Source organism: Triturus cristatus, chromosome 11 (genome assembly GCF_964204655.1).
Source record: "Triturus cristatus chromosome 11, aTriCri1.1, whole genome shotgun sequence".
Lineage (NCBI taxonomy): Eukaryota > Metazoa > Chordata > Amphibia > Caudata > Salamandridae > Triturus > Triturus cristatus.
The window spans coordinates 429,677,930-429,693,047 of record NC_140594.1 but is presented as its reverse complement, the minus strand read 5'-3'; the positions used below and the strand labels follow the sequence as shown (position 1 = coordinate 429,693,047).

Below are 15,118 nucleotides of genomic sequence, written 5' to 3'. Positions count from 1 at the left end.
TCGCCATTTGTAGTGGTGAAGGTACAGGGCAGGAAGCATCAGATCTCACGGTTTGGCATTATGAATCGTGTGCTTTATTTCCATTTAACAATTATTATTGCAGGGTGAGTGTCGGGGAACGTCTGACTCGTTCGCAGGCTCGGCGCTTACTATCGGCCTACAAAATGGCCGCCGCGCGTCTACGTCATCACGCAAGTGAAGACTAGAGCGCAACTCTACAGCACGGTATTTACATTACACATTCAGGCACAGGGAGATTAAGTGATTTGCCCAGAATCACAGGATGTGGACGCGACCGAGGCTCGAACTCTGGTTTCAAGCACCAAAGTCTGCAGCGTAGCCGACGGACCACATCCTCTCCCCTAGTTGGTGCTAGCAACGCTCCAAAACGGTCCGCTGTATTTAAATGTGTTTTGAATGTACACAATTTGTTCTTAAATCCGCTGAAAAAAAATAATCACAACATTAAAGTATTTTCATTTCTTTTATACATTGGAATTATTGCAGAAGAAAATATGCAACGTTGTGTAAAATGTAAATCTAATCGATTTTCCGGTACAGTTACATTTTCTCTAGTAAATTGTCTAGCATATCTTGTGCAATGTTAGGAACTTAGCTTCTTTTAGTCTGAGCTTCCTTTCATGAAGAACTACACCATGTCTGACACGTTCTTCGATATTTTTTAAAGCGTGTCTTTCTTTCCTTTCCATTCCCTGATTCCGCCAATCGTAAACAAGCTTCTCGGTTGCCATGGAGCGGTGTGGGCCTCGCGAGGCTGTCATTCAGTCGCGCGGGCCGGAAGTTTTGGTTGTCACGGCTGAGAGCACAGAGTTCTATTAAAGAACTCGTGGAAGAGCTACAGCGAGGTGGATAGGGGGTTTTCTGTGCCGCCGTGGCGGGCCGGGTCCGGCTTCCGGAAGTTAGAAGCATGGACTGCGCGTGACGGGCCGGACCCGGCACGGGACGCGTTCTCAGTAACCGATAGGGGCAATGGGGGCACTGGGTAGCCGAATGCGGCCTCCCCGGGCCCAGGAACAGGAGGCTACTTGTCGGTGTAGGAAGAGAAAGCGGGGTCTGGAGCGACAGTGCCCGTGCGAGAGTGATAGCGAGGACGACGGGGAGCTGCTTGACACCCCGCGGAGGTAAGACCACCTTAGCGTGTTAGCGTCTCCTATATTTTCCGTGCCTTCAGTTACATTTAAACCACTAGTCAACAAGGGATGGGGCCATTATTTTCTCGAAGGATCAGAACTCTGCCAGCCACGACCTCACATCCTCACAGTTCACCGCCTTCCGGAGGTAATACCTGCTGCATACCCACTCCATCCGCTTTTTTCGGAAGGACAAGACACAGTCGCCATGTGATAGTGCTTCCTTGAGGTCAGAATCCCAAACACGACCCCTTACAAGTACATAACACTTCAAACATTAGAATAATGTTCCTAGACCCCCAGGAAACTCCACTGAAGACTTCTAAATTATACATATTAGCGCCCATAAACCCTCTGTCTCTCAATGGTTTGATGTAAACATTTCGATTAATGAAGATATTGACCTGTAGTAAGTGAATGGAGGGCAGTTTGTTCTCGGATATAGATTGACTCCAACAGGCAGTAACAACATACAGTAACATCCCATGACAAGATGTGCCGTCACCCAAGTTGCTTAAGTAATGTCAAGAAAGACACAACATTCTCATTTCCTTTACTAAAAAGTGAACATATTGCAAGTACACAAAGAAGCAGGCCCAGCTCTAAGATTATGGCGGTGGGAGGGCAATTAAGAATCGTGGGCAGCAAATTAAGGTTGATAGGGAACTGGCAAAAAAATCATCAAAGGTTTTTGGAAAAAAAATGTAAACCTCTTTTTGTAGATATCATAAATACACTGTCTTAGTAAGTCTTTACAGACACAGGTATGGCCTGCAATTCCGATTGCTGTGCATGCAGTAACACAGTAGTGTAGAGGTTCTTGATGTATAAACAAACAACTAAGAATTAACACCAAAGATAACACGTATAGACTCATGTTTTCATTATTAACTTAAAGGCTTGACAATAGAGTGATGGGTTTAGCGAGAAATATGTGAACTAGTACTAGAGCTAGCATTCATGGGTGTGTCTAGCTATTGGTAACCATACTGATTTGGGTAGGGGATCTGTAATGAAGCGAGTGAGTCAGTAGTATATAAAAATAAAGTTATTTAAGTGCCTTGCAATGACCCACAAGTGCACAGGAAAACGACGTCCAACTCCAACCGCATCTCCTTAATTCTAAGACCATCACAATTACATCAGTACATTCTATAGGGCATCGATGCATTCCAAATTACATCATAGCAACCATGGAAATAGTAATACAGTTCCATAACTAAACATTGCATGAAACTAAGCTTTATTAACAAAGGGAAGTGCACAAATTACTACATGTCGTTTTTTGTTTTTTTAAAACTAAACCACTAGATGAAAAGATGATTAAAAGTAACTTATTCCAAAATATAATCTTCCAACTTTTTGGGTATCTTGGCAATCCTTTTTTTTGTAAAAATGAATTACCCTCAACAGAAACCCCTTCTTTGACAGACTCGCCCAATAGATCTCCCCCTGGTTCTAAACAGTCAGCATCCAAAATGCTTCCACTGAAGTTTTCACCTTCCAAAGGACTTGCAGTGAAACTTACAGAAAGATCCCATTTTTCACCATTCTCATCAAACCACACACCACCATTCTCCAACCTTTCCTGCTCAAACCAACAACTCCTGCCCAGGCTTGAGAACTATTATAACACTTTTGTTCCACCAGCCTTTGTCTTTTAGTGGGACAGCAGAATCAGTAACTCTTTCCACCATGAACGGCACAGAAAATTTAGAAGAACCTTTGCACTGTAAGGTAGGTTTGATAACACGGTCCCAATCACCAATTTCAACCACCTTACGTTTGACTCTGTGACATGTATCATGGTAAGAATTACCAGTGACACCAGACAAACTTATGTTATCTCTAGCTTTAGCAATGCAACACTCCAAAGTATCACATTCCACGTTTTTTCCAAAGGCAGGTGTCGCAAGCGTCTTACTTTGCCTGCCTTTCCTCAAAAAGTATGGAGACACTCCAGTACTTGTAAGTGGAGCAACATGATCACTCCAAATCTTTTCCCTCAAAAATTAAAATGCGTCCAGTTTGCTCTCCAATGCTGATTGAATCATTTCTTTTATGAATCTATTGGCCCTCTCTACTTGACCATTTGCTTTTCAGAACGGACTCCAAATCTTTTAAGAAAACTTAAAATCCTGGAAGAAACAAATTGCACCCCATTGTCAGACATAAGGACACTGGGTGCTCTTTCAATTTGTAAAATCTTCTCTAAAAACATATAACTTCATCTGTGTTGGGATGTTCAACAAAGGTATAATACATCCACTTGGAAAAATTATTAATAACAACTATCAAAAATCTACTCTCCCTACCCAAACAATCATGGGGTCCTGAAAAATCAATGGAAATTCTCTTCCAAGGTCCCAGAGATACTTCTTAAACAGCTAAAGGCTTAGTAGAAACTTCCCAATGTTTATCAGATCTAACACATTCTTTACAGTTATCCACATACCGTTCAACAACAGCATCCATTCCAGGTCACCAATAATGTAGTTTGAGTAATTTGTCCGAACCGGACATCCCAGGATGCTCAGAATGAGCTAACTCAAGTAGCTTGTTCTTAATAACCTCAGGAGGGACAACTAAACCATGTCTCAACAAAATGTAATTTTCAATGCTAAGCTCAATAAAAACCTCGGCAAAACTCTGTAAAGAATGGTCTGAATTCCTGCTGGGTGGCCAACCACTTAACCACAAACTGTTCGACTTTGGCCAAAACGCTATCCTTGCACTCAAATTCATTCCATTCACTTTCTAAAATGACCGAATTACAAGAACTCAATGCATCCACCATTGCTACAATACATTCATGCTGATCAGTGATCTCCCTCTCTGGCCCTTCATCCGGAGGAAGTCTAGACAAACAATCCGCTGAAAAGTTTTTTCCTCCAGGAATGTGTTTAATTTCAAAATTAAATTCCTGTAACCTCGCAATGAGTCTCACTAACCTAGAAGAAGCATTACCTGATCTTACACCATCCATCATATACATGTAATGTTTTTCTGTTCCACTAATACCTCTAGATGAATGATATAAATCTTTCCTTTCCAAACACCATTTGAGTAAATATCGCCCGAAAACCACTGGCACCGGCATTGACTGTAACATAAGATTTACCATTAGGATCAAATGTATTCAGTCCAGGAGCCCTTGCAATGAGTCTTTTAACCTGAACAAAAGCCTCATCATTTTCTGAGTCCAAACAAATGCTGCTCCCTTTTTAAGAAGTTTCCTTAAAGGTTCTACTAAACCTTTGGACTGCAATAGGTCTCACATTTGCGAGAGTTGGAGCTATTGGCTTTGTAAATGACAGTGCCTTTTACCCATGTGCTTTGGTTTGGAGTAGATGTATGTGGAGTTGGATTTGAATTGTTGCGGAATTGTGTGGGGTGGATGTGTGTAGTGGAATTATGTGACTAGTCACTATGTGGTTTTAAGTGTACCGGAATTATGTGGACTAGGATTGTGTGTTGGGAAGACTGGAATGGCTGGGGCAGTGTTAGTGAAATAGCAAACCCTACGCGACGTACAACTCACTGCTCCTGTAAAAGGCAAAAAGTATGGTACCTTTTTAGTGAAAGTAAAAAACCTCCATGTTACTGCATTGGTTATATTAGAATGGCTGGTACAGTGTCAGTGGCATGGAAAGACCTGCTTGAAGTGCATGACATGTGAAGTTTACATGTATGCAAACAATCTTTCAACCTGTACCGAAAGCTTTAATGTAACTGTTAAACAACTAATTTAGTGAGAGTACGGAAGGTGAAGATACTGCGTGATTGAATGTTCTGTGGAAACACCACTCTACTCAACTTATGTACACCAATGTACTCCACTCTAATATGTGCCCCTACGCTCTACGCAACTTTGTTCCAATGACTTTAGCAAAAGTGTTTTTTGTAATGCCATTTAGTGCTCTCCACAAAGGGTTAATTTTGATCCCTATCTTGACTCACTGATCAGAACTTATAACACAGTTTTTGTTTGATTCCTTGTAGCAATTAATGGATGTCCATCAACCTAAAAAAACTATCAGCTGTTAATTTTGTCAAACGATTATACTTCTGTAGTCCTTTTCTCTCTAATGGAATGGCCAATCCTTCATGACAATGGGTAAATATAATTGAAAAATTCTCTCATTCACCTGTTGCGGAGAACTGTGACAGTTCATTAGTTTTTGGTGACTAATGGGTTTTATAGCCTGCTGCATACATGTAGAAGTTTGTTAGTATGAAAATGAGCAGCATGAAGCATAATCTGAACAGACGTTGGGAACACACTCCAAGAAGCTCATAAAAAAAAAAAAAAAAAAAAAGTATATATTTTTAATGAGCTTCTTGTATATATTGAACTCTGGCTTCACCCATGATAGCTGGGGATTTCACTGCCAGAACATGACCAAACATGGACAGTGGGAGTCTTCTCTAGAGCAAGAAAGTAGCATGTGAATTTTTTAAAAAAAAGAACTGATCTTGGTTCAGTTACTTTCTTTCACAAGAGTGAGCACCTGTCCAGAATTTCCTTGGGACTTGTATTATGGGACTTCAGCTTGTCATTTTTTCTTTAAGGGGCGCCTTTTTGTCCTGAAATTATTACAAGCAGGACCTGCTTTTATGGCACCTCATGCTTCCAACCAGAGGGGTACCGTGAAAGCTAATCCATTAGTGGTGGAAAAGTGTGGGAATATGGATTTGTTGGAGGAAACTTGTTATTGTATTAGTTAAGAAAAGGTCGTTAGTTGCTTGGTGAAGCCCCAACAGCAAAGATGGTGACTCTGGTTACAGTACTACCTGGTCCTCTGTTGTAGCTGCAAGATGCCGGTGACCTGCATAAGTTGATTTGATACTAGGGCGGCCAGGGTTTGCTGGGGCTATGTTCTGACACTGTTTTTTTCGGCACCGGGATAGATGTGCAAGCATCAAAACGTATTTTCAGCATTTGGAAGCTTTGTGTTGCCGGTGCTTTTTGCGCTGCTGTGCTGTGTCCTGTCTGGCTTCCTAAATCTTCTCTTTCCACCAAGTTTTCCACAGCTGCTTCTAGTGCAAATAAATGCCTTCGGTTATGTTTGGTAGCAGACCTTCCCTTCCTGCTGTCTCGGTTTGCACAGCTGTTTATGAACCTTTTGAGACCTACTGAGCTGCACACAGAGAAGGGAAGGAAGTGGGGCACAGGGAGGCTGAACAACACGATTCCTTTGAGTGTGGTTTTATTTTTTTAGTTTGCGTTGTTGCATGCTTTTCTGCTAAGTTGATCTGCGCTCTCTACTTTAGCCCCCATTGTTTGTTCTTAAGTGGCAATTCCATCTGCATCACTAGACTTCTGCTGCTTTGAGTTGGGCTTCTACGGCCCGCCTGCCTTTTCAAGATCTGCAGGAATTTGTTGTTGCACCTTCAAGACATTCACTGTTGTCTTGGACAGTTCAGTGAGTGAGGGAAACTTGTGATGCAGTTACCTGCGCTGTACTGGTCGTAAATGAGTGAAGCCTGCTCTGCACCGGTCTGCCTGTTAACTGTTTTATGTGTGGAGACACTGCTGCTGCCTATATGGCTCCTATTGTTGGTACAAGGAAAGTTTGCCTGACTGATGCTCAAATAGCACTTGTATAGGGCTTCTTACTGAAGCAAGACTTCTCACTAAACAAAAGCCGAAACCAATAGTATCTCCAATACTCCGGTTAAATATATTCCTCAATATTCTTGAGGGAAGAGTGGCCATCGAGAAGACCATATACAACGATCAGAACTTTGCCTTTCCCTAAAGTATATGAAAAGTTAAAAGAATTGTGAAAATGGTATTGCATGACCACAGTTGATCAACTTTGGGACTAAAGTGCTAGTTGGAAGTTTGATCTGAATTCTTTGTTAGGCAGAAATTTGGCCAATCAAGTTATTCTAAGCCTTTATCTTTCTTTTTTTTCAGAAAAAAATTGAAAAGCACGTCCAAATACATTTATCAGACTCTATTTTTGAATGGAGAAAATAGCGATATCAAGATCCATGCTCTGGGGCAGGAGTGGAGCCTGCACAAGATCTATCTATGCCAGGTGAGCCTCTAAGCTAGTTTGTGCTTTCTGATTTTTTTTTTTTTTTTTTTTTTTTTCACCAACCTTCAAGTGAAGAAACATGCTTGTGCTGTGTGCAGAAGTGGCTGAAAATAGCAGCTCTTTAACACACTGGTATGTGTTGATCTTTGCGCACAGACAGTGAAAGAGCGGCCACAGGCTCCATTATACAGAATTGGGGAGATCGCCTTGACTGGCTGGAGTGTTTACAGGCTGGTATTCTAGGAATAAATCAGTTGGGCTTGTAATTACTGGCCACAAATAAGACCAAGATGTCACTCCCTCCGACTCCTCTCTACAAACCTGGCTTCTGACAAGCCTAACATGTAAATTACTTGCATGCTCTCATTCACCACTGGCTTTCAGGTAAAAGGACTGACTGAAACCTCCCAAAGCAACCAAGTCTGCATCATCTTCAGGCTTCCCCAAACTTATTCCCAAGCTGCATAGTTTTTACACGGATATCTTCAGGCCCGATTAAGTGGCTGATTTAGTTTTGTTACAAGTGTTTAAAAGAGGTAAGATATTCTCTCTCCTTGGGTGTCAAATGTATGGTTAGTGGACACCCACAAAGAGTTGTGCCTCATGGTGACAGGCCTGAAATAGGACATTTGGTCTGATTTTGGAGGGTGCTTGTAGGAGCATTAAAGAATGCGGATGAAAGACGAGATTTGCTTGAATACCACCGAGACTTCCTGCTGAAACCTGTGGTGCAAAGGATTGGTGGGAAGTTGGCAGATTGCTGAGGGTGCGTTTTTTTTTTATGGCCTGCATTGGGAGATTGAATACTGACTTTCCAAATCGGCAATTATTCATTTGCTAGCTTGACCGCTATCCTCCAGAGAAATGCCTCCCAGTGATACTTTGGATTTCTTTATACTGAAGCAATTTTCTAGGGTGGAAGACAAAGGTGTACAGCAGGAGTCAATTGTGATCTGGCTGTGGAGGTAGACCAAACCTGGTAAATTGAGGAAGTTTGTAGCATTGCAGGATTTACAAAACATACAATAACATATTGTAGAGAAGATATCCTCAATCAGCACAGCACTGAGTTAGTTCTAAACAGAGGTAGGCATGTATAGCCTTACCAGAAGTGAAGGTCCAAAGTTCTTTGCAGTATTGTGCCAGTGCCATCACGAATCTATGTCAAGTGCCATGTTGAATTTCTGCAAGACCGATGTGCAAGCTGCAAATAGTTTACTCTTTCTGGGGGTTAGGATGGTGCTAACTATACGGCCTCAGAGACCCTTACAGTGATGATACAAAGTTTCCTAAAGAGGGAGTTTTTCCCAGTTGACTCCTCCCCTGCAAAGCATTCAGGCTAAAGATCAAAAGTATGCAAGAGGGCCACGGAATATAAAGGCACAATCGTAGCAGTGGTAAACATTCAATCTGTGTGAGAAAAATCATACAGGAGGATTATTTCCAGTGTGTGGCATCGGTTTGTGCAAACATGTATTTATTTTATCGTTCTACTGCTGTTCCATGCAGACTAGGAGGTAAGAACCTCACCTACTTTTAAAAAGGACTTTATTGGATGAGAGCAAGGTACAATGTTGTTAATTCCTGGAAAACTTTTGGATTCACCATGAGGGATGTCGGCATGTGTTTAAATAAGTTGAAGTGATATGAACCTTCCTTAAAACACTGTGCAAAGTCTTGGAGCTAGAACAGTGGTGGGTTGGGGCTGGTAGGGTGTGAATCAACTGTTTAGCATAAAGGAAAAGCTCCTTTTGTAGCCACATGTGAAAGTAGCAATTGGGTGAAGGCGACAACTAATTTGAAACTCTGGTGTTTTTTTTTTTTTCTTCTTTCTTTTGTTTTTTGTTTTTTATATTCTTTCCCCTTCCATTACTCTGCTCCACCCGCCCCAAAGTTTCTCTCAGGATGATTTAGAGAACTTTACCCGAGATAGATGTAAAATTATATGGGCGATATCATATTAGTTTTCCGCAAGAGCAGTGTGATTTTCGAGATGTTTGATAAAATAAAAATGAATCAAAATGATTGAAACCTTAGATAGGTAAAGTTACGTTAACATCCTGTAGTAGGAATATGCACTAATAGTTTATCTTCTTTTATTCACTCCTTGTTCTTTGCATTGTGCTATTAAAGCAAGTAAGGATTTACAGAGGCCTCTTGTCAAAGTAAATGTTCAGGTTTATGTTTAACCTTTAGTTCTGTGTTTCATCTCCTTTCTGAAATCACTGAATTTAGGCAAAAATGTGAGTTTAAGACTGAGGGAGATGAAGTGGTTTGTTTGTCTTCCAGTTTAGGCACAAAGGTTAATAGAAATTATTACTGTGGTCTGTTGATTTTTACAGTAAAAAAAAAAATCATATCCAGCAGAAAACGATATAACTTCTTTCAGTCGGGCCTATTCCAGGCTGTGATTTTTTTTTTCCAATTGCTTGACATAAGGTGGAATCATGTTCTTTTTTTATTTCTTCCTTCCCCAGTTGTGTAATATAGCACAATCCAATACCCCTAATCATTTGTTGCAGATAGGAGGGAAGGTTCAGTATTTGACTTACTGTGACCAGTGGAATTTACACCTCCTTCACACCAATGATTCGAACCCTATGCGTTTTATAGAAATTTGCAGCATTGTGCTTAGTTGGACAAATGGTGCCAGCAGAACTCTTATGAATAGGTATGCTGTTCTTGCGCCACATCCCATCATATATATATATATATATATATATATATATATATTCTTTTCAGCTGATAAAACATTGGTTGCCTTCCCCAATCTTGACTCATGCGCATAAGTGGACTGTTAGAAATGGGGGCCTCCAGTTGGCAGCGGCTGGCGCCGGTCTCAAATAGTGACCCTTCTTCCTAAGTCAGAGTAAGGGGGCTACACCCTTTGATAACCCCTGCCCAACCCTGTGATAACGTGGCACGAGCAGACAGGCCTATCTCAGAGGCAGTGTGTGAAGCATTTATGACCATACACAATAACGCTGGAAAGACGCTACAAAACGGACACCACAAGCAAGTATAGAAAAATAGTTATCTTCATATAGGTTAAGCATGAAACGGAGAAATGCTCAAAGAACCACAATGCACATGATTAAAGATTCATTCAGCGCGATGGAAGCACTCGTGCGTGCGGGTGGAACGGGCTTAGTTCGAGATCGGGGCCTAGGCGGCCTGGTTATGCACAATGTACCTGGGATATAAAAGGGGGGCACAGCGCACAGCTTCACGGGGAAGGTGCGGGATGACAATTAGACTCTCAGCGGCCACAACTCCTCGGCTGTAGCAGTCCGCGGCGTGCACTCACGCTAATCCTAGGACGGGGTTAGAAGGCGGCGCCCAGTGGCACACACAGAAGATGGCAAGGTTCGTGACGTAGGGGCTAGCGTGGGCGCTCAGCAGCACAGCTCTTCAGCTGCAGAGGCCCGCGATAGTAATAGCGATGGTTTCTGTAGCAAAACAAGGGTGGGCACTCAGCGGCACAGCTCCTCAGCAGCGGCGGCACAAAATAGCGATAGTGCTGATTCTCGTAGTATCCTCGTGGTAGGACAAATGCGGGCACTCGGCGGCACAACTCTGCAGCAGCCCACGCTAGCGACAGCAATAGTTTTCGTGGCAAGGCCAAGGCAGGCACTCAGCGGCACAGCTTCTCAACTGCAGCGGCCCACAATGGCGATATCAATGGTTTTCGTAGCAAGTCAGATGCGGGGACTCAGCGGCACAGCTCCTCAGCTGCAGCGGCCCACAACGGCAACAACAGTGGATTTTGTAGCAAGGCAAAGGCGGGCACTCAGCGGCACAGCTCTTCTGCTGTAGTGGCCCACAATGGCGATAGCAATAGTTTCCGTAACAAGTCAAATGCGGGCACTCAGCAGCACAGCCTCTCAGCTGTAGCGGCCCACAATGGCGATAGCCATAGTTTTCGTAGCAAGTCAAATGCGGGCACTCAGCGGCACAGCCTCTCAGCTGTAGCGGCCCACAATGGCGATAGCCATAGTTTTCGTAGCAAGTCAAATGTGGGCACTCAGCGGCACAGCTCCTCAGCTGCAGCGGCCCACAATGGCGATAGCAATAGTTTCTGTAGCAAGTCAAATGCGGCGTTCCCCACAGTAGGACTAGAGACCCTGGATTTCTCGACAGAGGCCTCACCTGCAAGTAGGATTCCCTTCGGAGGAATCTGAGCTTCTGACGAATTAAGTCTAATGTCCCTGACACTTCGGCAGGAGGCAAGCTCAAATCAGGCCCTTGGGTAGTTGCTTCAGTTGATGGATGAAAGTTTCAAAGTTCTTTTCCTCTTGTTACGCGGACAGAGGTTCGTCTTCGCATCCCGAAGTTACACACCTCTGAGGGGTTTCAGCTCAGATCTTTATACCCCAAAAGTCTTTGTTCTTGAGAAAGTCACAAATCACTCGACCCGGCCAGAACCAGTTTGGTGTCGACTTGGGTCACTTTATTTATGAGGCGGCATCCTCTCTTTCAGGGAGAGGGGGCCCACCATCAGACGCCCAGTGGGAGGTGGAGCCATCATTCACCTTGCCAGGCACAGCCCTGTTCAGATCAAAGGGGTTACCCCTCTCCATACTTCAACGGCAGATTCCTCCACTCGACCCAGGTCGGCCTCAGCCTGTCCTGGCCCTCTAAACCAGACGGGCAATACACATACCAAGAAAACAAACAAAGGTTTAGACAAAAAGATACCCACTTTCCAAAAGCGGTAGTTGCACACTCAGAATATAAAGACAATTACCACTACTAGAAGCACGTTAATATTTGAAGCTCAAGCATACCAAATTCGACTTTCCTAACATGTTCCTTGGCACTACTAAGACTATACTGGTTCATACAGTTTATTTATAATGAGCATTCGCGCTGTAACACTGAATGGCAGTGGCACAGCGCCCAGAGCGTCTTAACGCCAGCAACCACGAAGGAGACAAAAAGTGACAAAAACAGAAGGGAGACGTACGCCAATGGTGCCAGGTCTAACACGCATCCCCTCCAGCTGAAATGTGGGGAGAATTACCCCGCCCCTGGGAGTTCTCATCACTGAGGCGGAAAAATCTGGACAGACGGCCTGCATTGGAGTGTTCTGTACCAGGGCGGTGTTCCACCATAAAGTCCATACCCTGTAGAGAAATGGACCACCGCAACAACTTGGGATTCTCCCCCCTCATCTGCATCAACCACCTGAGGGGCCTATGGTCTGTCTGAACCCGGAAGTGAGTCCCAAACAGGTATGGTCTCGGCTTCTTCAGTGCCCAGACCACAGCAAATGCCTCACGCTCAATTGCACTCCACCTTTGTTCCCGTGGGAGCAACCTTCTGCTAATGAAAGCCACAGGTTGGTCTAGGCCTTCTTCATTGACCTGTGACAGAACTGCCCCCACACCATGCACAGAAGCGTCTGTCTGGACAGCAAATTCCCTTGAAAAGTTGGGCGCCCGAAGTACGGGTGCGGTGCACATAGCAGTCTTCAGGGCATCAAAAGCTTTCTGACAGGTGTCAGTCCAGTTCACAATCTTTGGCTGCTTTTTAGAAGTCCGCTCAGTCAAGGGTGCAACAATGTTGCCATACCCCATGATAAACCTCCTGTAATAACCTGAGAGTCCTAAAAAGGCTCTCACCTGTATCTGGGTCCTTGGGGGCTCCCAAGCCAGGATGGTTTCAATCTTGGGTTGTAGGGCCGCCACCTGGCCGCTCCCCACCTGGTGTCCTAAGTGCACCACAAAACCCTGCCCAATCTGGCACTTGCTTGCCTTGATTGTGAGGCCTGCCTTTCGCAGTGCCATCAACGCTTCCCAGAGGTGGCGCAGGTGGTCCTCCCATGAGGAACTAAACACTGCGATGTCATCCAGGTAGGCGGCACTGAAATCTTCCAGCCCAACCAACACTCTGTTGACCAACCTCTGAAAGGTGGCAGGGGCATTCTACATCCCAAAGGGCATCACCCGGAACTGGTAGTGCCCGTCAGGTGTGGAGAAAGCTCACCTCTCCTTTGCCCACCTCTCCTTTGCCCCATCGGTCAAGGCGATCTGCCAGAACCCAGACGTCAAATAAAACGTGCTGAGGTACCGTGCAGCCCCTAGCCGATCTATGAGCTCATCGGCTCTGGGGATGGGGTGCGCGTCAGTCTTTGTGACTGAATTGAGACCTCGGTAGTCCACGCAGAACCGAAGTTCTGGGGTGGCACCAGGTGCCGCAGCCTTTGGTACCAGGACCACGGGGCTGGACCAAGGGCTGCTAGATGACTCAATGACCCCTAAAGCAAACATTTTGGAGACCTCCTCCTTGATGTACGCTCTGACCCGGTCAGTCACTCGGTAAGCCTTGTGCTTCACAGGAGGACTGTCCCCAGTGTCTACGTCGTGGACGCACCAGTCAGTGACACTAGGCACCAGGGAGAACAGATCACTGAATTGCCCCAATAGTTGGCGACAATCGCTCTGCTGCTCAGGGGTCAGTGTGGTGGAGAGGACCACACCCTCCACTGACCCATCTTTCTCCTCTGTCCACAGGAAGTCCGGAAGAGGCTCACTCTCCTCTTCCGTTCCAGCATCTGTAGCCAGAAGCATGCCCACTTCAGACCTCTCAGAGTGGAGCTTCAGGCGGTTGACATGCAGGACCCGCAGGGGGTTCCTGGGAGACTGCAAGTCCACCATTTAGGTAACAGGACTCTTGCACTCTACCATCTCGAAGGGGCCGGTCCACTTATCCTGGAGCGCACCGGGCTCCACTGGGGCCATGACCCAAATCTTTTGACCAGGCTGAAACTCAATCAGTGGCATTCTGATCGTGCCAGCGTTTCATCTCTTCCTGGCTGGATTCCAGATTTGCTCCAGCAAGTTTTCTGAAACGCTGAGTCTGGTTCCTGAAGGCCAGCATGTAGCTAAATACATCCTGGGGAGGTTTCCTGGGAGATTGCTTGACCAGACTCAGAGGCCCTCTTACCGGGTGACCATAGAGCAGTTCAAAGGGACTGAACTCTTAGGACTTCTGTGGCACCTCACGGTAACCAAACCGCAAGCATGGCATGAGGACGTCCCACTTACTCCTCATGGGCTCCTCTAGGCCCATAATCCTGCCCTTAAGGGTCTGGTTGAATCTCTCAACCAGCCCATTACCTTGGGGGTGGTAAGGAGTTGTGAACTTGTAAGTTACCTCCCACTCCTCCCACAGAGACTTCATATATTTGGAAATGAACTTAGTACCCCTATCGGACACCACCTCTCTGGGGAATCCCACACGGGAGAAAATCCTCATCGGTGCACGTCCCACCACGGGGGCCTTCACTGTCCTGAGGGGGATGGTTTCAGGGTACCGGGTGGCATGGTCCACCAAGACCAGGATGAACCTGTTGCCCATGGCTGTCTTGGGGTCCAGAGGCCCCACAATGTCAATGCTCACTCGTTCGAATGGGTTACTGACAACCGGGAAGGGCTGGAGTGGGGACTTGATCTTCCCCCGCTCTTTCCACTTGCCTGGCAAGTCTCACATGTCCTGCAGTGAGCATCCGAGCTCCTGCGCATCTGGGGCCAATAAAAGTGGGTGACCAGCCTCTCAAAGGTCTTGGTCTGCCCCAGATGTCCGGCCAATGGCACGTCGTGAGCCAACCCCAGTAGGAAGGCTCTGAAACTCTGGGGTACCACCAGCACACGGGCTGACCCAGGCTCAGCAACCTTAGGCTCGCTATAAAGAAGTTCATTCTCCCAATAGATCAGGTGTGACCCTGACTGATCACCTGCTGCCTGGGCTGTGGGCTGTCGCCGCAGTCCCACAAGAGAAAGGCACGTTCTCTGCTGTTCACAAAATTCCTCCCTGGTGGGCCCTCCTTCTTGCTGCCATTTGGTCAGCTCAGGCAGGTCCCCCAGTTCAGCTACTTGTTCCCCTGTAGGTTCCAGGGCATCCCTCTCAAGGTCTGCT

General features: G+C 45.5%; 1 protein-coding gene across 2 annotated transcripts in view; it reads left to right on the top strand.

The window, feature by feature from the left end:
- The first annotated feature begins 777 nt into the window (after positions 1-777).
- Positions 778-15,118, top strand: part of GMCL1 (germ cell-less 1, spermatogenesis associated) — a 615,261-nt gene continuing 600,920 nt past the window's right edge. For both annotated transcript variants that reach the window (XM_085636262.1, XM_085636261.1), the window contains exons 1-2: positions 778-1,142; positions 7,075-7,198. In XM_085636262.1, the coding sequence (XP_085492388.1) occupies positions 991-1,142; positions 7,075-7,198 (276 nt within the window). In that variant the 5' untranslated portion in view covers positions 778-990. The remainder of the gene's footprint in view (positions 1,143-7,074; positions 7,199-15,118) is intronic.